This window comes from Drosophila nasuta, chromosome 3, assembly GCF_023558535.2.
Source record: "Drosophila nasuta strain 15112-1781.00 chromosome 3, ASM2355853v1, whole genome shotgun sequence".
NCBI lineage: Eukaryota > Metazoa > Arthropoda > Insecta > Diptera > Drosophilidae > Drosophila > Drosophila nasuta.
The window spans coordinates 10,309,613-10,327,986 of NC_083457.1; the positions used below are offsets into that span (position 1 = coordinate 10,309,613).

At 43.0% G+C, this 18,374-nt stretch overlaps 8 protein-coding genes across 10 annotated transcripts; 5 read left to right on the forward strand and 3 right to left on the reverse strand.

The window, feature by feature from the left end:
• Nucleotides 1-1,199: 1,199 nt before the first annotated feature.
• Nucleotides 1,200-2,473, forward strand: LOC132790524 (ninjurin-B). Of its 2 annotated transcripts, none has more exons than XM_060799078.1 (4): nt 1,200-1,484; nt 1,569-2,046; nt 2,113-2,267; nt 2,320-2,473. In XM_060799078.1, exons 2-4 carry the CDS (start codon nt 1,818-1,820, stop codon nt 2,452-2,454), a joined length of 519 nt encoding a protein of 172 aa, XP_060655061.1. In that variant the 5' UTR covers nt 1,200-1,484; nt 1,569-1,817; the 3' UTR covers nt 2,455-2,473. The 2 variants fall into 2 exon arrangements, with proteins under 2 accessions (XP_060655061.1, XP_060655059.1); XM_060799076.1 differs by having other exon boundaries at nt 1,202-1,513.
• On the reverse strand, nt 2,468-7,336 carry LOC132790523 (short/branched chain specific acyl-CoA dehydrogenase, mitochondrial). Its single transcript, XM_060799075.1, has 4 exons — nt 7,160-7,336; nt 6,960-7,068; nt 3,366-3,844; nt 2,468-3,299 (listed from the first exon to the last, which is right to left on the reverse strand). The coding sequence occupies exons 1-4, from the start codon at nt 7,193-7,195 to the stop codon at nt 2,676-2,678; spliced, it is 1,248 nt and encodes a 415-aa protein (XP_060655058.1). The 5' UTR covers nt 7,196-7,336; the 3' UTR covers nt 2,468-2,675.
• Nucleotides 7,337-7,889: 553 nt separating this feature from the next.
• LOC132793401 (large ribosomal subunit protein uL24) lies at nt 7,890-8,946 on the forward strand. 2 transcript variants are annotated; one of them, XM_060803315.1, is made up of 2 exons: nt 7,890-8,007; nt 8,269-8,946. In XM_060803315.1, exon 2 carries the CDS (start codon nt 8,287-8,289, stop codon nt 8,734-8,736), a length of 450 nt encoding a protein of 149 aa, XP_060659298.1. In that variant the 5' UTR covers nt 7,890-8,007; nt 8,269-8,286; the 3' UTR covers nt 8,737-8,946. The 2 variants fall into 2 exon arrangements, with proteins under 2 accessions (XP_060659298.1, XP_060659299.1); XM_060803316.1 differs by having other exon boundaries at nt 7,914-8,007; nt 8,266-8,946.
• Nucleotides 8,947-9,577: 631 nt separating this feature from the next.
• Nucleotides 9,578-10,663, forward strand: LOC132793402 (gametocyte-specific factor 1 homolog). Its single transcript, XM_060803318.1, has 2 exons — nt 9,578-9,848; nt 9,905-10,663. Exons 1-2 carry the CDS (start codon nt 9,669-9,671, stop codon nt 10,163-10,165), a joined length of 441 nt encoding a protein of 146 aa, XP_060659301.1. The 5' UTR covers nt 9,578-9,668; the 3' UTR covers nt 10,166-10,663.
• On the reverse strand, nt 10,289-11,089 carry LOC132793400 (gametocyte-specific factor 1 homolog). The gene is made up of 2 exons (XM_060803314.1): nt 10,729-11,089; nt 10,289-10,663 (listed from the first exon to the last, which is right to left on the reverse strand). The coding sequence occupies exons 1-2, from the start codon at nt 10,903-10,905 to the stop codon at nt 10,289-10,291; spliced, it is 552 nt and encodes a 183-aa protein (XP_060659297.1). The 5' UTR covers nt 10,906-11,089.
• Nucleotides 11,090-11,117: 28 nt separating this feature from the next.
• LOC132793398 (corepressor interacting with RBPJ 1) lies at nt 11,118-12,686 on the forward strand. The gene is given in 3 exon segments (XM_060803313.1): nt 11,118-11,415; nt 11,487-12,208; nt 12,210-12,686. Coding segments are annotated over 3 exon segments (1,161 nt in total). The 5' UTR covers nt 11,118-11,343; the 3' UTR covers nt 12,577-12,686.
• A 155-nt stretch (nt 12,687-12,841) lies between these two features.
• On the reverse strand, nt 12,842-14,834 carry LOC132793397 (COP9 signalosome complex subunit 1b). The gene is made up of 2 exons (XM_060803312.1): nt 14,674-14,834; nt 12,842-14,604 (listed from the first exon to the last, which is right to left on the reverse strand). The coding sequence occupies exons 1-2, from the start codon at nt 14,704-14,706 to the stop codon at nt 13,033-13,035; spliced, it is 1,605 nt and encodes a 534-aa protein (XP_060659295.1). The 5' UTR covers nt 14,707-14,834; the 3' UTR covers nt 12,842-13,032.
• A 268-nt stretch (nt 14,835-15,102) lies between these two features.
• On the forward strand, nt 15,103-18,210 carry LOC132793395 (pre-mRNA-processing factor 6). Its single transcript, XM_060803310.1, has 4 exons — nt 15,103-15,307; nt 15,375-16,893; nt 16,955-17,908; nt 17,986-18,210. The coding sequence occupies exons 1-4, from the start codon at nt 15,210-15,212 to the stop codon at nt 18,208-18,210; spliced, it is 2,796 nt and encodes a 931-aa protein (XP_060659293.1). The 5' UTR covers nt 15,103-15,209.
• Nucleotides 18,211-18,374: the final 164 nt, after the last annotated feature.

The window sequence follows — 18,374 nt, forward strand, 5'->3', positions numbered from 1 at the left end:
AGACAATGCGACGGGTTTGGGAAGGAGGAGCAATATAGAACCAGAGAAACAAACCGAAAAATACTGCTAAACGTTTCGAGCGACTAAACTGAACTGAGACTCTGAGCCGCACTGCCAACACGAGAAGCCTATCGACGAGCTCGACACCGAGTCTCAAGCCAACAAACAACCGTCTCCGTCCAGACGTAAAATACGACAAAAAAAAGTCAGTTTATATAGCGTGATGGCCTAGGGAGCTGCGGGGCATGCGTGCATCGAGCCGACAGCGAGGCATGAATGAAGCCGAGAGAGCGCCACTAACTCACACACACATACCACCTCACACAAAGAGAGCGCAATGCGAGTGGGAGAGAGCGCAGCACTTGATGGGAGAGCGGCAGCAGTCAAAACAATGTTTTCGAGTCAGTTTTAACTGCCCGACAAGCGGCCAAAAGGCAAACACGCGACACGTGCAGGCTCCAGTTTACATAGGCGAACCCAGGGAGAGACCTTTACAAAGAAGAAGAGAATGACAGAGAGGGAAAGAGAGATGGAGCTGGAGTATGAGCGAGAGGCATTGCATGCCACCGTGCATTGTGTCGCCGAAAGAGTGAACGTAACAAGGAGAGCGAGTTGAGGGAAGCGGGGCTTGTGCGTCATGTGCAAAGAAAGAAAAAAACATAATTTGGGGGTGGTTGGTATCGTCGTGCTTCTCGTGACGCAATTGCTCCTGCACTGCGACATGTGTTTGCGACGGTTGTTCAATTCACTTTTAAGTGCAGATTCTAAAAAGAAAAAAATCTTAAAGAGACAAAAAACCAAAAAAAACTAATAATTAAATTAAGATATATTTTTATTTATTTTATTTTTGCATGTTCCCACATGCGAAATTTTAAATTATTGGCAAATAAAATTTTATTCAGTTATTAGACAACTTAACAAATTACAATTAATGGGTTTTCACTTAAAAATTATGAACTGTACTAATATTTTTTTCAATACTATTCAATTGAATTATTAAAAATTAAATTTATTATTTATTTTTTAATTTTTTTATTCAATTTTTCATCCATATTTTCCATACCGTTTTCTACCCCTTATGATAATACATTTTATATTTTATTTATTTCATTAATAAATTTACTTTATTATCGAGCACCTCTCGCCCTTAAGCGCTTGCTGGAACAGTCTATGTAGTTTTGTTATGTATGTGTCCTTTTTGACAGCTGTTGTGTTTTCGTTGACATTTTGTGGAATCGTTGGCCTGATTTTAAACTTGTTCCAACTTGACTCATAAAAAATTCAATGTGATTGGTACTGTAGTTAGTCTACAGTATTCTAGAGGCAACCTTTTACGACAGGCCGTTTGCGGCCCTTAAACAACTGACTTTTTGAGCCACGAAGCTGGGCGCAAATTGGCAAGACAGCGAATCTGCTGTGCGAGCCAAACTGGCGCCAAGTCAGCAAGAGTATCTCCTAGATACACAAGGCGTGGGAGTTTGTATGTATGTGAGCCGCTAGCTATTTTGATGCTGTGTGTTTTGCATGTTTACTTTGGACACAGATAATAATACATAGCACACTTTCAGGCGGTCTATTCGTAGCGTGGACACGAACCCAAGTGGTGTGGGTCTTGATTGTGACACCATTTTGAGCAAGTGGAATTCTCGCACAGTGGGGTCAGTGTCATGGGTCTTTTATCAGTGGATCAACCACAACAAGAACAGACCGCAGCTTTCAATGAATGTTTACAAATGGCACATTAAAGCAGAGCTTTGTTATTGTGTAAAATGTCCAGTAGTAGTTATTGTATAATTAATGCGAACAGTTGAGCTAAAATGGGCAGCACCAAAGAAGTTGTTATGGAAGTGGAGGAAACCCTCAGTTCCGAGGGCAGCTTTGCCAGCACCGTGGCGGGACAATGTTGCAACTCCGAAGGTACAATGGATGAGCAACAGACAATACGACTCGAGGAGGTGACAGTAGCAGCACAAACCAAAGGCAAGAAGAGTCCTAGCGAACTCTCTGGGGGCAACAACTATGCGACGAGTAAAAATGTTGCCGAGGGTAAGTCAAGCAGCTGTTGTATTTAGTTATAGGTCGTATTATATAATTGTCTGAGGGAGCTTTTAGGTTTAATGGATATAGCTTTGCTCTCGGCCAATGCGAATCAGCTGCGCTTCTTAATCACCTACAATCACGAAGCTTCCACATACTACTATAGTCTGGCTCTCGTTATACTCTCCCTCGTGCTGCAGGTACTCGTAGGCATTGTTCTAATCTTCAAGGTGAGTTCAAGAATTTTCAGCTTGCAAGTTAAACTAAACGTTCATCCTACAGCGTCGCCTGAAACATTGTCGCCAAAGTCGCCACTATGTGAGAACCAATGAAGTGCTCATAATGGGTGTATTCCTTATCACTGTGATTAATGTGCTCCTGGCTGCCTTTACCACAACCGATGGACATTCCAATTAGACTAAAACCATGCTTTTATATTATTAAAAATTTAATTGTATTTAATACAATATATAACAGAAAAAATCGATGAAAATGCGTTGGCAACGATCAACGGACGCATATTGATGAACAATTCACGATCACAGATTAATCGTTGGCCAGGCCTGGTAAATGCACTTGACGTATCTGATGTACGATATCTCAGCTTTGTAATATAGACTTAAGGATAAGGTATTAGCTTAACCAGAGAACTCCTTCTTGATGCACTTGGCAATGGTGCTCAACTGCATGTTGGTGGTGCCCTCATAGATGGCGCCGATCTTGGCATCACGGTAGTATTTCTCCTGGGGAAAGTCGCGGGTGAAGCCCACACCGCCCATCCAGTCAATGCACTTGGTGGCGGCACGCTGAGCCACCTCGGAGGCATAGAACTTGGCCATGGCCGCCTCCTTGAGGAAGGGCACACCAGCCTCCTGCAGGCGAGCAGCGTTGTAGGTGAGCAGACGAGCCGCCTCAATCTCGGTGGCGATCGTGGCGATCTGGTGCTGCATGGACTGGAAGTTGTAGATGGCATCGCCGAACTGCTTACGTTCCAGCAGATAGGGAATGGTGGCATCAAAGGTACCTTGGGCCAGACCCACCATCTGGGCGCCGATGCCAATGCGACCTTCGTTCAGGAAGCCGGCGGCATACTTGTAACCATGTCCAAAGGTGCCCAGGATATTCTCCTCAGGGACGCGGACATTGTCGAAGGTAATCATGCAGGTACCAGAGGCACGGATACCCAGTTTGTCCTCGGGCTTGTTCACAATCAGACCGGGCGTCTCGCGATCTACAATAAAGGTGGTGATGCCACGATAGCCCTAAACAGCCATAAATAATATTAAAAATTCGTTCTGAATACAATTCTGTTATCCCATTAAACTTACATCCTCTGGCTTGGCATTGGCAAAGACCAAAAAAACACCGGCGACATCTGAGTTGGAGATCCACATCTTGGTGCCATTGATGACATAGTGGTTGCCATCCTTCTTGGCCACAGTCTTCAGGGAGAAGGCGTCAGAACCTGCGCCGGGTTCCGTCAATGCAAAGCTGCCAGCATATTCCTGAGCCAATTTGGGCAGATATTTTTCCTTCTGTTCCTTGGTGCCAAACTTGATCATCAGAGAGTTGACCAGTGTGTTGTGAATATCCACAAAGGCAGCAACAGCTGGATCGATCTTGGAGAGCTCCTCAACCACAATGATGTTGGTCATGAAGTTGCAGCCACTGCCGCCCAGCTCAGTGTCGATCTCAATGCCCATCAGACCATTCTCGAACACAGCCTTCACCACAGAGGGGTCGAACTTATGTTCAAAGTCCATTTTCTTGACCAAAGGCTGAATCTGTTCCTGGGCCAATTTGGCCACTAAAAAATGAAAAGCAAAGAGGAAAAAAGCTTAGGAATTTATTACGAAAAAAGTTGTGCCATTGAGCTTTTTTCAAAAGCAGACGTTATTATGATCATTTGATGTTAGCTTTTCAAAAGCTCCGCAGTAAGCTTTAAAAGTCGTTATCAAACTGGTCCCCCACATTGTTATTTATCTCTTTGCTGTGCTTCTATACATATGCATGTGTGAAGTAAATATATATGAATGTGTGTGTAGTTAGCATGTGTGTGAGCATACGCGTGTATCCACTTTATCAATAAAGCCGCTTGCTCTCAACTCGTGTGTCGCTCTCCCACTTGCCCTGTTCTCTCACTCTCTCTCGTTTGGTATGTACGAAAAACGTATGACAATCTCTAGGTGTGAATGTGTGCATTATTATTTTTTATTGATCTTTTTTTAAGCATTTTTCTTTGTTTTGCTCGGAAAGACAGCAACTGACGACTACGACGACGTCAGGCACACGCCCACTTTGGGCTCCAAATGATATTTTTGCATATTGTGAACGACTTTTGCAATCACCGTACAAAATGATGAGTAATTAATAGCATTTCTAAACATTTTTCAGTTACAAAGTTGCATTTCAGTAGCGTGTATTTATGCGCAGCTGTCGTCCTGACGTGGCCAGCAGACAGCAGATTCTAGCTTCTAGAGTCTAAGTAACCACTTCTATCGAATTTTAAGAAGCCGACTAAACATATCTTCTGTGGGCAACTGTACTTTTAGTTCAGGCACATTTTATTCTTGATATTCGTTTCATTATATTTATATTTTATGGCAGTGAGTTTTTTAGTTTTTCAATTTTCCCATTTGCAAAGTGTAATCTGAGAACGATTTACAGCCTCGTTAAAAACCCGTTTAGTTCGAGCTCAAAGCACTTGAACAATTTGCATGCAATAAATATAACGTTACGCAACACAATTGATAAGTAGAATCCGAACAGCCGGTCACAGACCGCACCTTGAACGCCCTTTCTGATCTTTTCTAATCGTAAAAAAAGTAAAAGCGAAAAAAGTGTCAACTCTCCAACTAAGAATCAGCGGAAGGAACTTTGAAGTAGGATTTACTCCTCCCCAATCCACTGGCTCAACTCTCTAGGCGAGTTACGCGACCAAGAACCACGCACACCATTGCTCGGCGCGCCCACTAGAACAGTAGACACAGGTGAGCGGGGGCGTGGAACAGCCGCATATTTACTCTATCACAAGTGTAACGCTGTGGAGTTCATACAAATTGGCAACTGAACAGCTGACTGACTCGTGACACGATAAACGACAGGATATTCTAGCAAATTTGAAAAAGCGCTTCTCTTCCTCCCCCCTCCCCAATTTTTCACTATTGCCATTTCTTTCTTTTCTTCATCCCTAGTTTGATTTGAACTCGAGCACACTTTACAACACATAAACTTTCCCACGCGCAACTAAAACGAGCTTTGAGTTTCGTGCGCAGCGCTTTAGCGCTCACCGCCACCGACGTTCGCCCATCGTCTTCGGCAAAAGCAGCAACAGAAGCCGAAGCAGCAGCAAAGTTACGACCATGATACAATAATACAAGGTAGTCTCGTCGTGTGCTTTTTTCGTTCGGTTTCTGTCCGCTATCGTCAGTGCGCTCGTGCTTGTTGAAGCGAAAGGTTGTGCGCGGACGATTTTTTCCCTAAATGTTAACCCTTGTGCAAGACAAAAATGTCAGATTGCAATTATATTATATATATATATGAACTTTATGATAGAATTAAGAACCTGAATAAAAAAATTAGTAATCAAAAATAAAAACAACGATTACTGTCAACTTCTAAACTGTAAATAATTAAATTATAAAAACATTTCAACTCTTTTTTATATAGTGGAACAATTAAACCCTATGCGCCATTGAAGGGTTAATCACAAAGCTCTACTGTCGATTCTTTCGCACTCACTAGGCGCAGTCGTTTCACTCGCACTTATGTATGGTATAGATAGCGGACAGCTTTTCCGACGAGACTACCTTGTATTATTGTATCATGGTTACGACTGCGGACAAAAGTTATTTTTAGCACACGTGTGCGCCACTCACCCTCCTACCACCCTAACATAAGATATTTGGTTTATTTTGTTTTTGGTAAAAACGCAATTGCGTGAAAAATGTGAGCAGAGCACTTAAATGTGAATTATCCGAAATGTTAATAATGGAATATTATGCATTTTAAAGGAAATTATATAAAGCCAATGATAAATATTTGACCCAGACCTTGAAGTTGCCACGTTGTCACAAAAAGTATGTCCACATATTTATACACATGTATGTATGTAGATTTGTATATGAGTACATATGTTTATATATGTATATGTATAGACATTTTGAGTACGTGAATTTCATGGCATCCTGCTTGATCCTTTAACTGTAGCTTTTAGCAAATTTTGCTCTTGACTGCAGTATTTGTACGAGGATATAAATATCTTTAAAGCTGTCGCTGCGTTTTACAGATTTAAATTATATAATTTCCATTGCTTTGTTGTGCAAATTGATCAATTGAATTTAAATGGCAACACTGCTCTCAAATGGCATAAAAAACGCAATACATGCAAAACTACGCAGATATATATGTACATATACATACATATCTACATATGAAACATATTAAGTAAATACAAATATATAAGTAGTAGTTTTCCACTACTGAACTTTGAGGTTTTCACTAGATTTTCCACTATCACCAACTAAATATGCTTATCTGGCAGCTCATCGCCACGCCTCCTTCCCTCCGGCCATTGAGACAACAACCAAACAAAGCATGTACAGTTTTTATCAGCACACATACCTAAACACACACACGCACACAGTAGCATTGCTAGCTAGAAAATAAAAACACAATTTATAAAACTGCATCAAGCATTTGTTGTCCAAAAAAAGTAATAATGGCATATCATAATATAAATAAGCCGACAGTAACAACAACAAGTCAACATGCGATGTTTAAATTACGTAACACAAACTGAGACCTGAAGTTGTCTATACAAAAAAAAAACTTATCTAAATTAATGGGCCCACTTTAAAAGGCTGCCTAGCAAAGGATACACGACTTGTGTAAGTAAAAGTTTTGTGGTCAAAAGGACTTACCCGTCTCCTTCATCATTTTCTCATCGTCGGTGAGGTAAGTCAATGGAGGAGGCAAGCCGGTGGCAGAGGAGGACATGGCAGCACTTTGCTGACGTGCTGCATTGGCCAGCTATAAAAAAGCATTGAAAGAATTGTGATATTCCAATTAAAGAACTGTGGGAACAAAAGAGGTGTGGCAATTCTGTTGTTGTTGCTCCTACCATACGCATGGGCAGCTTCTTCAGGTTGTTCATCATTGTGTGTAGAGATAATATGTATGTAATGCAAAGAATCAATCAATGAGACTGGGACTGAACAGTAATTTAGAACTCTGCCCACAAACAGCAACAGGCACAACAGCAGCAGTTGACTACGAACGCGCAACTAATTTCCAATTAGACTCCAGTAGTTGATTTTTGTGAGCGATCCGCAAGAAGAAAATCAAGATTTCAAAAGCTCTGATCACAGAAACTCACCACAGCAAGTGTGGTGTATAGTGCGACAAAACGTGGTAAATAAAATTACTCAACACATTTGTGATCGCATCCAAGAAAAACATCCACCTGAAGCCGAATAGCATTTTCCATCACTGTTTTTTAGTTTAGTTCAAAATATTATAAGCTGATGTTTGTTTAAAGCAAATAATAAACAATTTACTTAAATAAACATTTTTAATATTATTATGGTATAGAATAAATACAATAAAAGCTGTGAGACACATAAATGGCGTCACTAATAATTGTTTGAATATTGTTTCAGTATTTTGAGGTCAACGCTATCAGACTATTACTTCATTTTTGCTATGTTTTGTATCACTTAACATTTGAATTTATTTTCAAAATATGCAACTGAAAAGCCCATTGACATGAATTTCTCAACAGCTTTACTAATCATATAATTTTAAATCAATGTCAATTGTAACAGCTGCTCAACTGTTGAGCAACATATGGTTTTTGCGTCAGTGCTGTAAAGCGCACAAGTACCATTTTGAGTCTCCGATTTTGACACTTCCGCCGGTCGCAGCTGTCAAAATTCTTTCTTTTCGTTGTTTTTACGACGGTAGTTTGGTGTAAGTTTCCATGTTCAATATAATTTCGCATTTGTTCTGCAATCATTGTTTATTTTGCGGTGTTGTTAATCAAGATGTATAGCGCAAATTGTGGCACACACGATTTAAGTGAAATTGCGCAGTGTTTTAAAGTTTATCTACAAGAAATGCAAACGCAAAAATAAACAAATGAAACGGAGCGAGAGCAAATTGCACTGACCCATAATATGTAAATATATGTATGAATATTGCTAATGATTGGAATTGTTTAATCGACAGCAGCCCGCACGCCCATTCAAAATGAAATTGAACCAGTTCGTGTCATCGTCCCGCAGGAAGAACCGCAAGCGTCACTTCCAGGCTCCCTCACACATCCGCCGTCGTCTGATGTCCGCCCCTCTGTCCAAGGAGCTGCGTCAGAAGTACAACGTGCGCTCGATGCCCATTCGTCGTGACGATGAGGTTCAGGTGATCCGTGGCCACTACAAAGGCAACCAGGTCGGCAAAGTCGTCCAGGCCTACCGCAAGAAGTTCGTCGTCTACGTCGAGAAGATCCAGCGTGAGAACGCTAATGGCACCAACGTCTATGTGGGCATCCATCCCAGCAAGGTGTTGATTGTTAAGCTCAAGCTCGACAAGGATCGCAAGGCCATTCTGGAGCGTCGCAGCAAGGGACGTTTGGCTGCTCTGGGCAAGGACAAGGGCAAATACACCGAGGAGACCGCTGCCCAGCCCATGGAGACCGCGTAAAAGCTTTGCAGCAGCAACAATAACAATGATAAACAGTAACTGCAGCAGCAAACAACAACAAAAACAACATTCAATGCCAACGTCTCTGTTTACATTTTTACCGTGACGCTTAGTGTAATGAGAAAACAAAAAAGTGTGAAGTGAGAAAATCTCGCAATTCTTTTATAATAAAGAAGAGTTACATTTTCCCAAAAAAATTGTAAATTTAAATTTTGTTTGTGTTATTCATTTGGCTAGCGCTATATTGCCAATGGTGAATTCAATCAATGATTGATGCTGAACGTGATATTAGCAGTTTTATTAGAGAAGTAATAATAATAGTGTGCTTTTTTAATTGTTTAGTTCTGAACATCTTTAACAACAGTCTATTCCTATTGCTGTTTCAACGTAAATGATTCAAGTGAAGTACATAGATCTAATTCAAATATGCACTTAACTAAAACCTCATGTTCTTGAACTATTAAAGGGTAGACTTATGGATTATATGATTATAAGGCGGAGTAATTGCCATTAGCCTAAATCTTTGGCTAGCTACATATAATATGCAAAGAATGTGACTTTATATCTTACTTTAAGTTCTTAAAGCATATTCAATTGGTTAAATCAAATGTCCTAAACGTGCAGTAGTTTTATTACACTAGCAGCGCCATCTATGGTTTGTGGCGACAAGCAGAAACTTGAATCGGGGCCGCGTAAATATACCAAAAGTATTTTCAATATATTTCCCCAATACAACTTGCGTACTTTTGTAAAAGGCCATTACACAATTTCATTGTGTATCATCACTAAGCAATTTGTACCTTAGTAACTGAGAAATATTTTTTTATAAAGCTAGCGGTCACACTGTTTCATTACCGTTTTGATTATTGAGTCAAAAACTGCCGCCCTTGCTTGACAATTTCTTCGTACAACATTCGTAAAAATATTTAAGCATGTCTGAATCAAATTCATTTAATGACTTTGTGACCTGTCCTTACGACAAAGCTCACCGTGTGCTCAGGGGACGTCTGGCAAAACATTTAATTAAATGCAGTCGTAATTTGGGAATATCAGAAGAATGGACCATTTGCCCTTGTAATACCACGCACCATATTAAATTGAAAGATTTTGCTGTAAGTAAATAAAAATCACTTATAATATTGTGGACTTTGACGAATGTTTTCATCAGGAGCACCAGAAGGAGTGCGCAGAGGCTAATTGGTTGAGGGGATCAAGATCTGGATCTGGCAACGGAAACGGTCAACAATCAGCAAAACCAGTGTTGGTAGAGTGCGATGAGAACTGGGATGATGAGCCCCCCGTAGAAGCCTATGACCCAAGCGTCTATTGCGAAGAGAATGCTATAGTACGCACGCTACAAGGACATTCAAAGGCAGCGCGCAAGGAGTTTCGGGAGAGCGAACGTCGTCGATTAGCTAATAAGAAGTAAATTTGCCTACACAAAAATTGACTATGTAATTTGAATTTACATTAATTATGCTTTAAAATAGACAGCGTCCATCATTATTCTTTAATGTTGGATTTATCCTTGATTATATTTTCATTTTATTGTTTAGCGCTGTCGATTTGAAAGCTTGTATGGTGCTGATCGATTCGATTTTGATGTTGTAATTCTTGTGGGAATTGGCATTGCTTGAGGTAAATTTATATTGTCGTTGGCAGTATCATCATCGCTTTGCTCTTCTAACAATCGTTTACGCTCCTCTTTTACAAAAGCTTTGCGCTGAGCTGGAAATATTCCCTTTGCTGACCGGAGCACATTTGCATTGGAAGCGTATGCTTCAGGATCGTAGTCGGGCACATCATCGTCGTCCCAATTCTCTTCAGTTTCGATTTTCTCGTGCTTCGTATCTTCAACGAGTTCGGCGGACGCATTGTGCTGATAGTGCGCAATAATTTTGCGATCGTCGCAAGTTTTTGTGTGTTGCTGCATAAAATAAAAGTCAAAGTATTTAGTGCTTCATTTACATTGACTTTTAAATTGCGACTTACAAAAAATTCTGGTTCGGGTATTAAATGCGCCTTGTTAAAGGGACACACCATTAGTTCGATCTCATCTTTAAAATATTCGCGGCATTTGATAATGTGTTGCTGCAGTTTTTTGCGCAGCATTTTATGGGCTTTGTCGTAGGGACAGTACACCATATCGTTTGGATCCACATCAGACATTTTGAAATCGGTTTTTATGCAAATTAGTTTTTAATAAATGTGTGGTTCCGCACCTTGAATGTCAACAAAAAGCGTAATGCGATATTATGGAATAAATGGTCGCACTGGCTGTGTCGTTTTTGGTTTTTTATGATATAAAGTAGTTGTGATAAGTGTGTCAATGGAAATTTAAAATAATTTGAGGCGAATATTGAAAAGATAAATAAACTAAATAAAATGGTCTCTAGTTTATAAAAACTGCAAGCAAAGAGCTATTCAAAAAGTTGTATTTAGAAAATCAGTATATTTTCAAAGTCAAGTAGTATATTTTTGAATCTAGCTAGTGGTCACACTGAAATAGACGATTCATTGACAAATATTTACAGCTGGAAGGAAAACAATAAATTGTAGTTTTTAAGTTTTATAGACTTAGACTAAAGCAATAAACAAATCAACAAGATGGGCAAAGGTTTCAACAACTACATGTGTAAGAAATTCTTCCACCCTGCGTCCAGAGACAACCTGAAGCGGGTAAGTGACATTCACTTAAACGTTCATGTTTTGCACTCTCATAATTTACGTATTGTATTTTGTTGTTTTAGGTATGGATGGCCGAGCAGCAAGCGGAGGCGTACAAAAAGAAACAGGAGGAGCTACGCACACAGTATGAAAAGGAACAGAATCTGCACGAAAACAAGGCAATGCTCAGCAAGGATAGCAAGGACAAGTTGAGCGTCAATTTTATGTACGAACCGCCGCCTGGCGTTCGCAAGGAGCGTGAAAAGGACGACAACGAACCAGAGTACAAATTCGAATGGCAGCGCAAGTACAATGCACCCCGTGAATCCTATTGCAAAGGCGACACGGAGATCAGAGATCAACCCTTTGGCATCCAAGTGCGCAATGTGCGTTGTCTTAAGTGTCACAAGTGGGGACATATCAACACGGACAAGGAGTGCACCATGTACAGCATATCGATGAGCGAGGCACGCAAATTGCACTCGGAATCAGAGGCCAACGATATTATGTCGAAGAATGTGCTCGAAGAGCAAATGAAAGAGGACGGATTGATGATGAAAAAGTCTGCTCTCGAACTGCAGAGCATCAAAGACGTGCAGCAGCGGCATCAGCTTGTGCCCAGCGATGAGGAAGACGATGAGGCAACACGTGCGGCCCGTCAACAGAATCCTGAATTGCTGTTTCTCAAGTCACTGAGTAAGAAGCAGAAACTGAAACTGCTGAAGAAACTGGAGAAGATTGAGCGCATGAAACGCAAGGGCGAGAAAAAGTCCTCGAAACCAAATAAAAAGAAGACCAAAAAAGAAGGACAGTAAGGACGTCAAAAAGAAGAAAAGCAAAAGATCTACAGAGAGCAGAAGCGATAGCTCCTCTTCTTCATCATCGTCCTCATCTTCTGACTCCGAGAACGAAGCGTCCAATCGTCAAAAAACCAATCGAGAGAGATCTCGCTCCCGCAGCCACCAGAGAGAAAATCGCATCAGCCGACGCAATGACTCGAAGGCCGCTGAGGATACCCACAAACGTAGCAGGGACAACCATCGCAGCAATGGACATCGTGACAGATCACGCAGTCATCATAGAGAGGAGCGACGTTCCCGAGAAAGACGTCAGCGTTCCCGCAGTCCAGATAATCGTCGGGACCGAGAGCGTCGGGAGCGCGATAGGCGCTAGTGTTAAGAAGCATTTACATTTTTATAATCAATCCGGTAAAAAACCCGCCAATATACATTTTAAAGTTTTTAAATTAAATCTGACAATATTGTCTTTCATCTGCATTCTGGATAGTTTCTATTTTAATAAGTAGTAAGACCCAAATTCTGAATGTCACACTTGCAATTTTTAATTTTATAAATCGTAAGTTACATTTCGAGAAATTTTCAGGTTTTACGAAAAGAAAAATTATTAGCTGTATTCCTTATTCCAGAACAGAAAAATAAAAGTCAGTTACAATTAATTAGCTTCGCTATAAGACTTTATTTTGCCGCACAAATGAATGAAATTCGCAGAAAAGTGGGAGGAAAACTTTTCGATAGATACATTATTGGCTATTGGGGCTTCTCCCCCTCTCCCATATGGTGTATCGAATGTTTTGCCACAGATAATAAAAAGTTGCATATAGTTTTGCCTTTAAATGCGAGCCAGAGGCGTGGTGGTGCTGGAGCCGGCGGACACACAGAGCTCCGCGCCATGATTGCTGCCGGTGTCGCGCGAAACGCTCTTCACGTGTATGTGGCTCTTGAGCATAGCGGCTCGCAGGATTAGCATGCGTGTGTGGCGTTGATACTGTTTGCCCATCAACAGAGCACGCTCGAACGTGCTGTTGCGCTGATCCGCCTCCTTAGCGTAGAGTATCTTGTTGTGCGAGTCGATGCGCGCTTGAATCTGTCCATCCAGTATCAGTTGCATCACCTCGTTTTCCAAATCGCCCACCGTTGAATTGAAGGCGATGGCCATTTTGTGCATATCCGCCGACATATAAGGACTAAAGTATTGGATGAGCGCACGATTGCGTATCTTGGTGTAGAGTGTGCTGACATGTGGAGCTATGTACATGTCCACCAGTAGATTGTCGCGAATCTCGTCCAGCAGTGTGAGGCAATTGGCATATTTGCTTTCGTAGAACTTGAATATAATGTCACGCAACTGTGGCTCCAGCTCCAAAAACAGCTTGAACGATGTGGATGCAATGACCAAACGTTTCAGTTCCTGTCGATCAAAGGTGGCCAAAGCACAGAGGCCGCCATAGACGGCCACATTGCTGGTGGAGATCATTTCGGGGAAATCGCAATGATCAAAATTGGCAGACAAAAAATGCTTGGCTGCCGCTTTGTATTTCTTTTGCTGTAATTCCGCCAAACCGGCGGCGCACTCCAGTCTAGTGTGCACCTGGGCATTGGCCTCCTTCGAGCCTTCGGAAAAGTCGGGTGTGCTCTCCGCCTTGGAGATGTAGCTCATCACATGCGCCCAGTTCTTTAAGTAGATGGACACTTTGATGACATTCAGACACATATTGACCACATGCTTGCCACTTGTGCAATAATCGCGAGCACGTGAATAACACTTCAGGGCATTAGTTAAATCACCACAGCTCAAGTAGTGATCAGCCAAATCATCGTGACCACGTCGAATGCTCTCCTTTATCGAATTCGATTTATAGTTCTTTAAATCAGAATCGAGTTTCTCCAGTTTGAGTGCGGCCTTTTTCACCTTTGTGTCCACCCAGACGGCGTCGTAGGCAAAGGCATCCTTCTCGCCACCAGCACTATTGCCCTGAGCCGCAGCAGCAGCGGCGGCAGCCGGTTGAGCAGCAATATCCGGCAGAGCGGCAACTGCAACAGCAGCCGCTGCTGCGGCGGCAGCGGCTGCCTGTTCACCTCCAACGGCTCCTGCAGCTGCAGCAGCAGCGTTGCCGGCGCCATTGGCTGCCTGCAAATCGCTGAGTCGCTTATGCAGCATTTGATAGACTTTAACGTTGTATGTGGACTGAACATAGGTGATGGCCATTTTAAGTGCTTCCAGGGCGAACAGTGGACACACGTCGGCAACGTAAATCAAACGATCAAGACGTGCAATACCCGTGTATTGATTAGCATACACCTCCAAGTCTATTGTGGGATTCTCCACCACAATTTGAAGCTCCTCATTGTTTTCATTGTCTTCGTTTGGTGGCGCATCAACTTGCATTGGCTCGACGGCATTCTACGAAAGAAACAAAAGAATGCAAGTATGGGGCAACATTTGCGACCAACTAATTAATTAATTACTTACCTGCAAAAGCGGCGGCATGGGCAGCACTGGCATCTTGCTACGTTTTGGAGAGCAAGCGTAATTTGCAAAAAATTATTAAGCTGCTTTGATTTTGCCGATTTTTTTGTTGAGCTATATCGAGTGTTGGTTGTTATCGATACACGATATACAATACATTGTTGATGTATCAATTCTTAACCGGATATTTATGTTATCGATGCATTGTTTATCATCTCAAAGAGTAGGGCGCCAATAAGCAAGAGCACTATGTGAAATGGTGTAAACAATTTTTATTTTTTTATTGTTTTATCTTTATTATTCTTTATTATTTATTATTTATTTTAATATTTCAAACCTCTTAAGTACTATTTTAATGCAGACACAGTTTTTTGCCTTACTAACCTAAACAGCTGATAAGGAACTTGTTCATTTGAGCAGTTCAGCTGCGTCGCTTGTTCATCAATTCATGTGCAACCCAACACTGCAACGGTAAACGTTTTGTTTATTTTCCTCAATAATTGTTATCAAGGAAAAGCAGTGGTATAAACAATTTCAAAATGTCAAACATCACAGCCGCGGTGATTGCCAACCGCAATAAGAAGCATTTCCTAGGAGTGCCGGCGCCGCTGGGCTATGTTGCCGGCGTGGGACGAGGGTAAGTTTTTTGATTTCATTTTCATTTTGTTAGTGTGTAAAATTAATATTTAAATTGTGTATTTCAGTGCCACTGGCTTTACCACACGATCGGATATTGGTCCAGCGCGTGATGCCAACGATGTATCCGATGATCGCCATGCACCGCCTGCCACCAAGCGTAAGAAAAAAGACGAAGAGGAAGAGGAGGATGAAGACTTGAACGACTCGAATTACGATGAGTTTAGCGGTTATAGTGGCTCACTGTTCTCTAAGGATCCCTACGATAAGGATGACGAGGAGGCGGATGCCATCTATGATTCCATAGAGAAACGCATGGACGAGAAACGAAAAGAGTATCGCGATCGACGGTTACGCGAGGATTTGGAACGTTATCGGCAGGAACGTCCCAAGATTCAGCAGCAGTTTAGCGATCTGAAGCGTTCGCTGGCCACGGTCACCTCCGAGGAATGGTCTACCATACCTGAGGTGGGCGACAGTCGCAATCGCAAGCAGCGAAATCCTCGTGCCGAGAAATTTACACCATTGCCCGACAGCGTGCTATCTCGTAATCTGGGCGGCGAGACAACATCCTCATTGGATGCCAGCTCTGGCTTGGCTTCCATGGTGCCTGGCGTAGCAACTCCTGGCATGTTGACGCCCACTGGGGATTTGGATTTGCGTAAAATTGGACAGGCACGTAATACGCTAATGAATGTGAAGCTCTCACAGGTATCGGACTCGGTGACGGGTCAGACAGTGGTCGATCCCAAGGGTTATCTAACAGATCTGCAGAGCATGATACCCACTTATGGCGGCGACATTAATGACATCAAGAAGGCGCGACTGCTGCTTAAGAGTGTGCGCGAGACGAATCCCAATCATCCGCCAGCTTGGATTGCCTCGGCACGTCTGGAAGAAGTTACCGGCAAGGTGCAAATGGCACGTAATCTGATAATGCGCGGCTGTGAGATCAATCCGCAGTCTGAGGATCTTTGGCTTGAGGCAGCGCGTCTCCAGCCGCCCGACACCGCAAAAGCTGTCATTGCACAAGCGGCACGCCACATTCCAACGTCGGTGCGCATTTGGATCAAGGCTGCTGATCTGGAAACGGAAACCAAGGCAAAGAGACGCGTTTTTCGCAAAGCTCTTGAACACATACCCAACTCGGTGCGTCTTTGGAAGGCGGCTGTGGAGCTGGAGAATCCAGATGATGCGCGTATTTTGCTATCACGTGCTGTAGAATGCTGTAATACGAGTGTGGAACTGTGGCTAGCCTTGGCACGGCTGGAGACCTATGAAAATGCGCGTAAGGTGCTGAATAAGGCACGTGAGAATATACCAACAGATCGACAGATTTGGACAACAGCAGCCAAGCTGGAAGAGGCCAATGGCAACATTCACATGGTGGAGAAGATTGTTGATCGTTCGCTGACATCACTGACCGCAAATGGTGTGGAAATCAATCGTGATCATTGGTTCCAGGAGGCCATCGAAGCGGAAAAATCGGGCGCTGTTAATTGTTGTCAGGCAATTGTCAAAGCTGTCATTGGCATTGGTGTCGAGGAGGAGGATCGGAAGCAGACTTGGATCGATGATGCTGAATTTGTAGGTACATCTCTTAGTAAACTTGTTCATTTTGTTAATTGCTGCTCTCTCTCTTTTCTAGTGCGCAAAGGAGAATGCTTTCGAGTGCGCGCGAGCTGTTTACGCTCATGCACTGCAGATGTTTCCCTCGAAGAAGAGCATTTGGCTGCGTGCTGCATACTTTGAGAAGAACCACGGTACGCGCGAATCTCTGGAGTCTCTGCTGCAACGTGCTGTGGCCCATTGTCCCAAGTCTGAGATACTTTGGCTGATGGGCGCCAAGTCGAAGTGGATGGCTGGCGATGTGCCTGCGGCCCGAGGCATTCTCTCCCTAGCGTTTCAGGCGAATCCCAATTCCGAGGATATTTGGTTGGCTGCCGTCAAATTGGAGTCGGAGAACTCGGAGTATGAGCGCGCTCGACGTCTGTTGGCCAAGGCACGTGGTTCGGCACCAACACCACGTGTCATGATGAAGTCAGCGCGTCTCGAATGGGCGCTGGAACGTTTCGATGAGGCGCTGCGTCTTCTGGCCGAGGCAGTCGAGGTATTCCCTGAATTCCCCAAACTGTGGATGATGAAGGGCCAGATTGAGGAGCAGCAACGACGCACTGAAGACGCAGCCGCCACTTACACTTTGGCACTGAAAAAGTGTCCCACTTCCATACCGCTGTGGATACTGTCTGCCAATCTGGAGGAGCGCAAGGGTGTGCTGACCAAAGCACGTTCGATATTGGAGCGTGGACGACTACGCAACCCAAAAGTAGCCGTGCTCTGGTTGGAGGCAATACGTGTGGAGTTGCGCGCTGGACTCAAGGAAATTGCCAGCACAATGATGGCGCGTGCGCTACAAGAGTGTCCCAATGCTGGAGAGCTGTGGGCAGAGGCGATATTCATGGAGACGAAGCCGCAGCGCAAGACAAAGTCTGTGGATGCGCTCAAGAAGTGCGAGCACGATCCGCACGTGCTGTTGGCCGTCTCAAAGCTGTTCTGGTCGGAGCACAAGTTCTCTAAATGCCGAGACTGGTTTAATCGCACGGTAAGCAAATGTGAATTTCTTTGGTCAATTTAAACATTTCATTTGGGTAATTTAAAATTAATTTAATTTAATTTCAGGTAAAAATCGATCCGGATTTGGGCGATGCTTGGGCGTATTTCTACAAATTTGAGTTGCTGCATGGCACGGAACAACAGCAGCAGGAGGTTCTGGAGCGTTGCATTGCCGCCGAACCCACGCATGGCGAATCGTGGTGCAGTGTGAGCAAGTGCATACGCAATTGGCAGTTCAAAGCTCCCGATGTGCTGCGTGCAGTGGTCCAGCAGCTATCCATACCCATCTAAGTACAGTGTAGGTCGGTTATGTGCCGCAACGCTATAGTGAAAATGCATATTTATAAGCAAAAAATTTAATCTAGATGCGTGATTTAAAAAAAAATTAAGAGTAATTCGACAGTTCAGCTTAAAGATTGCCAAAAATTAAAGTAACTCATTTCCTAATCAGTTGA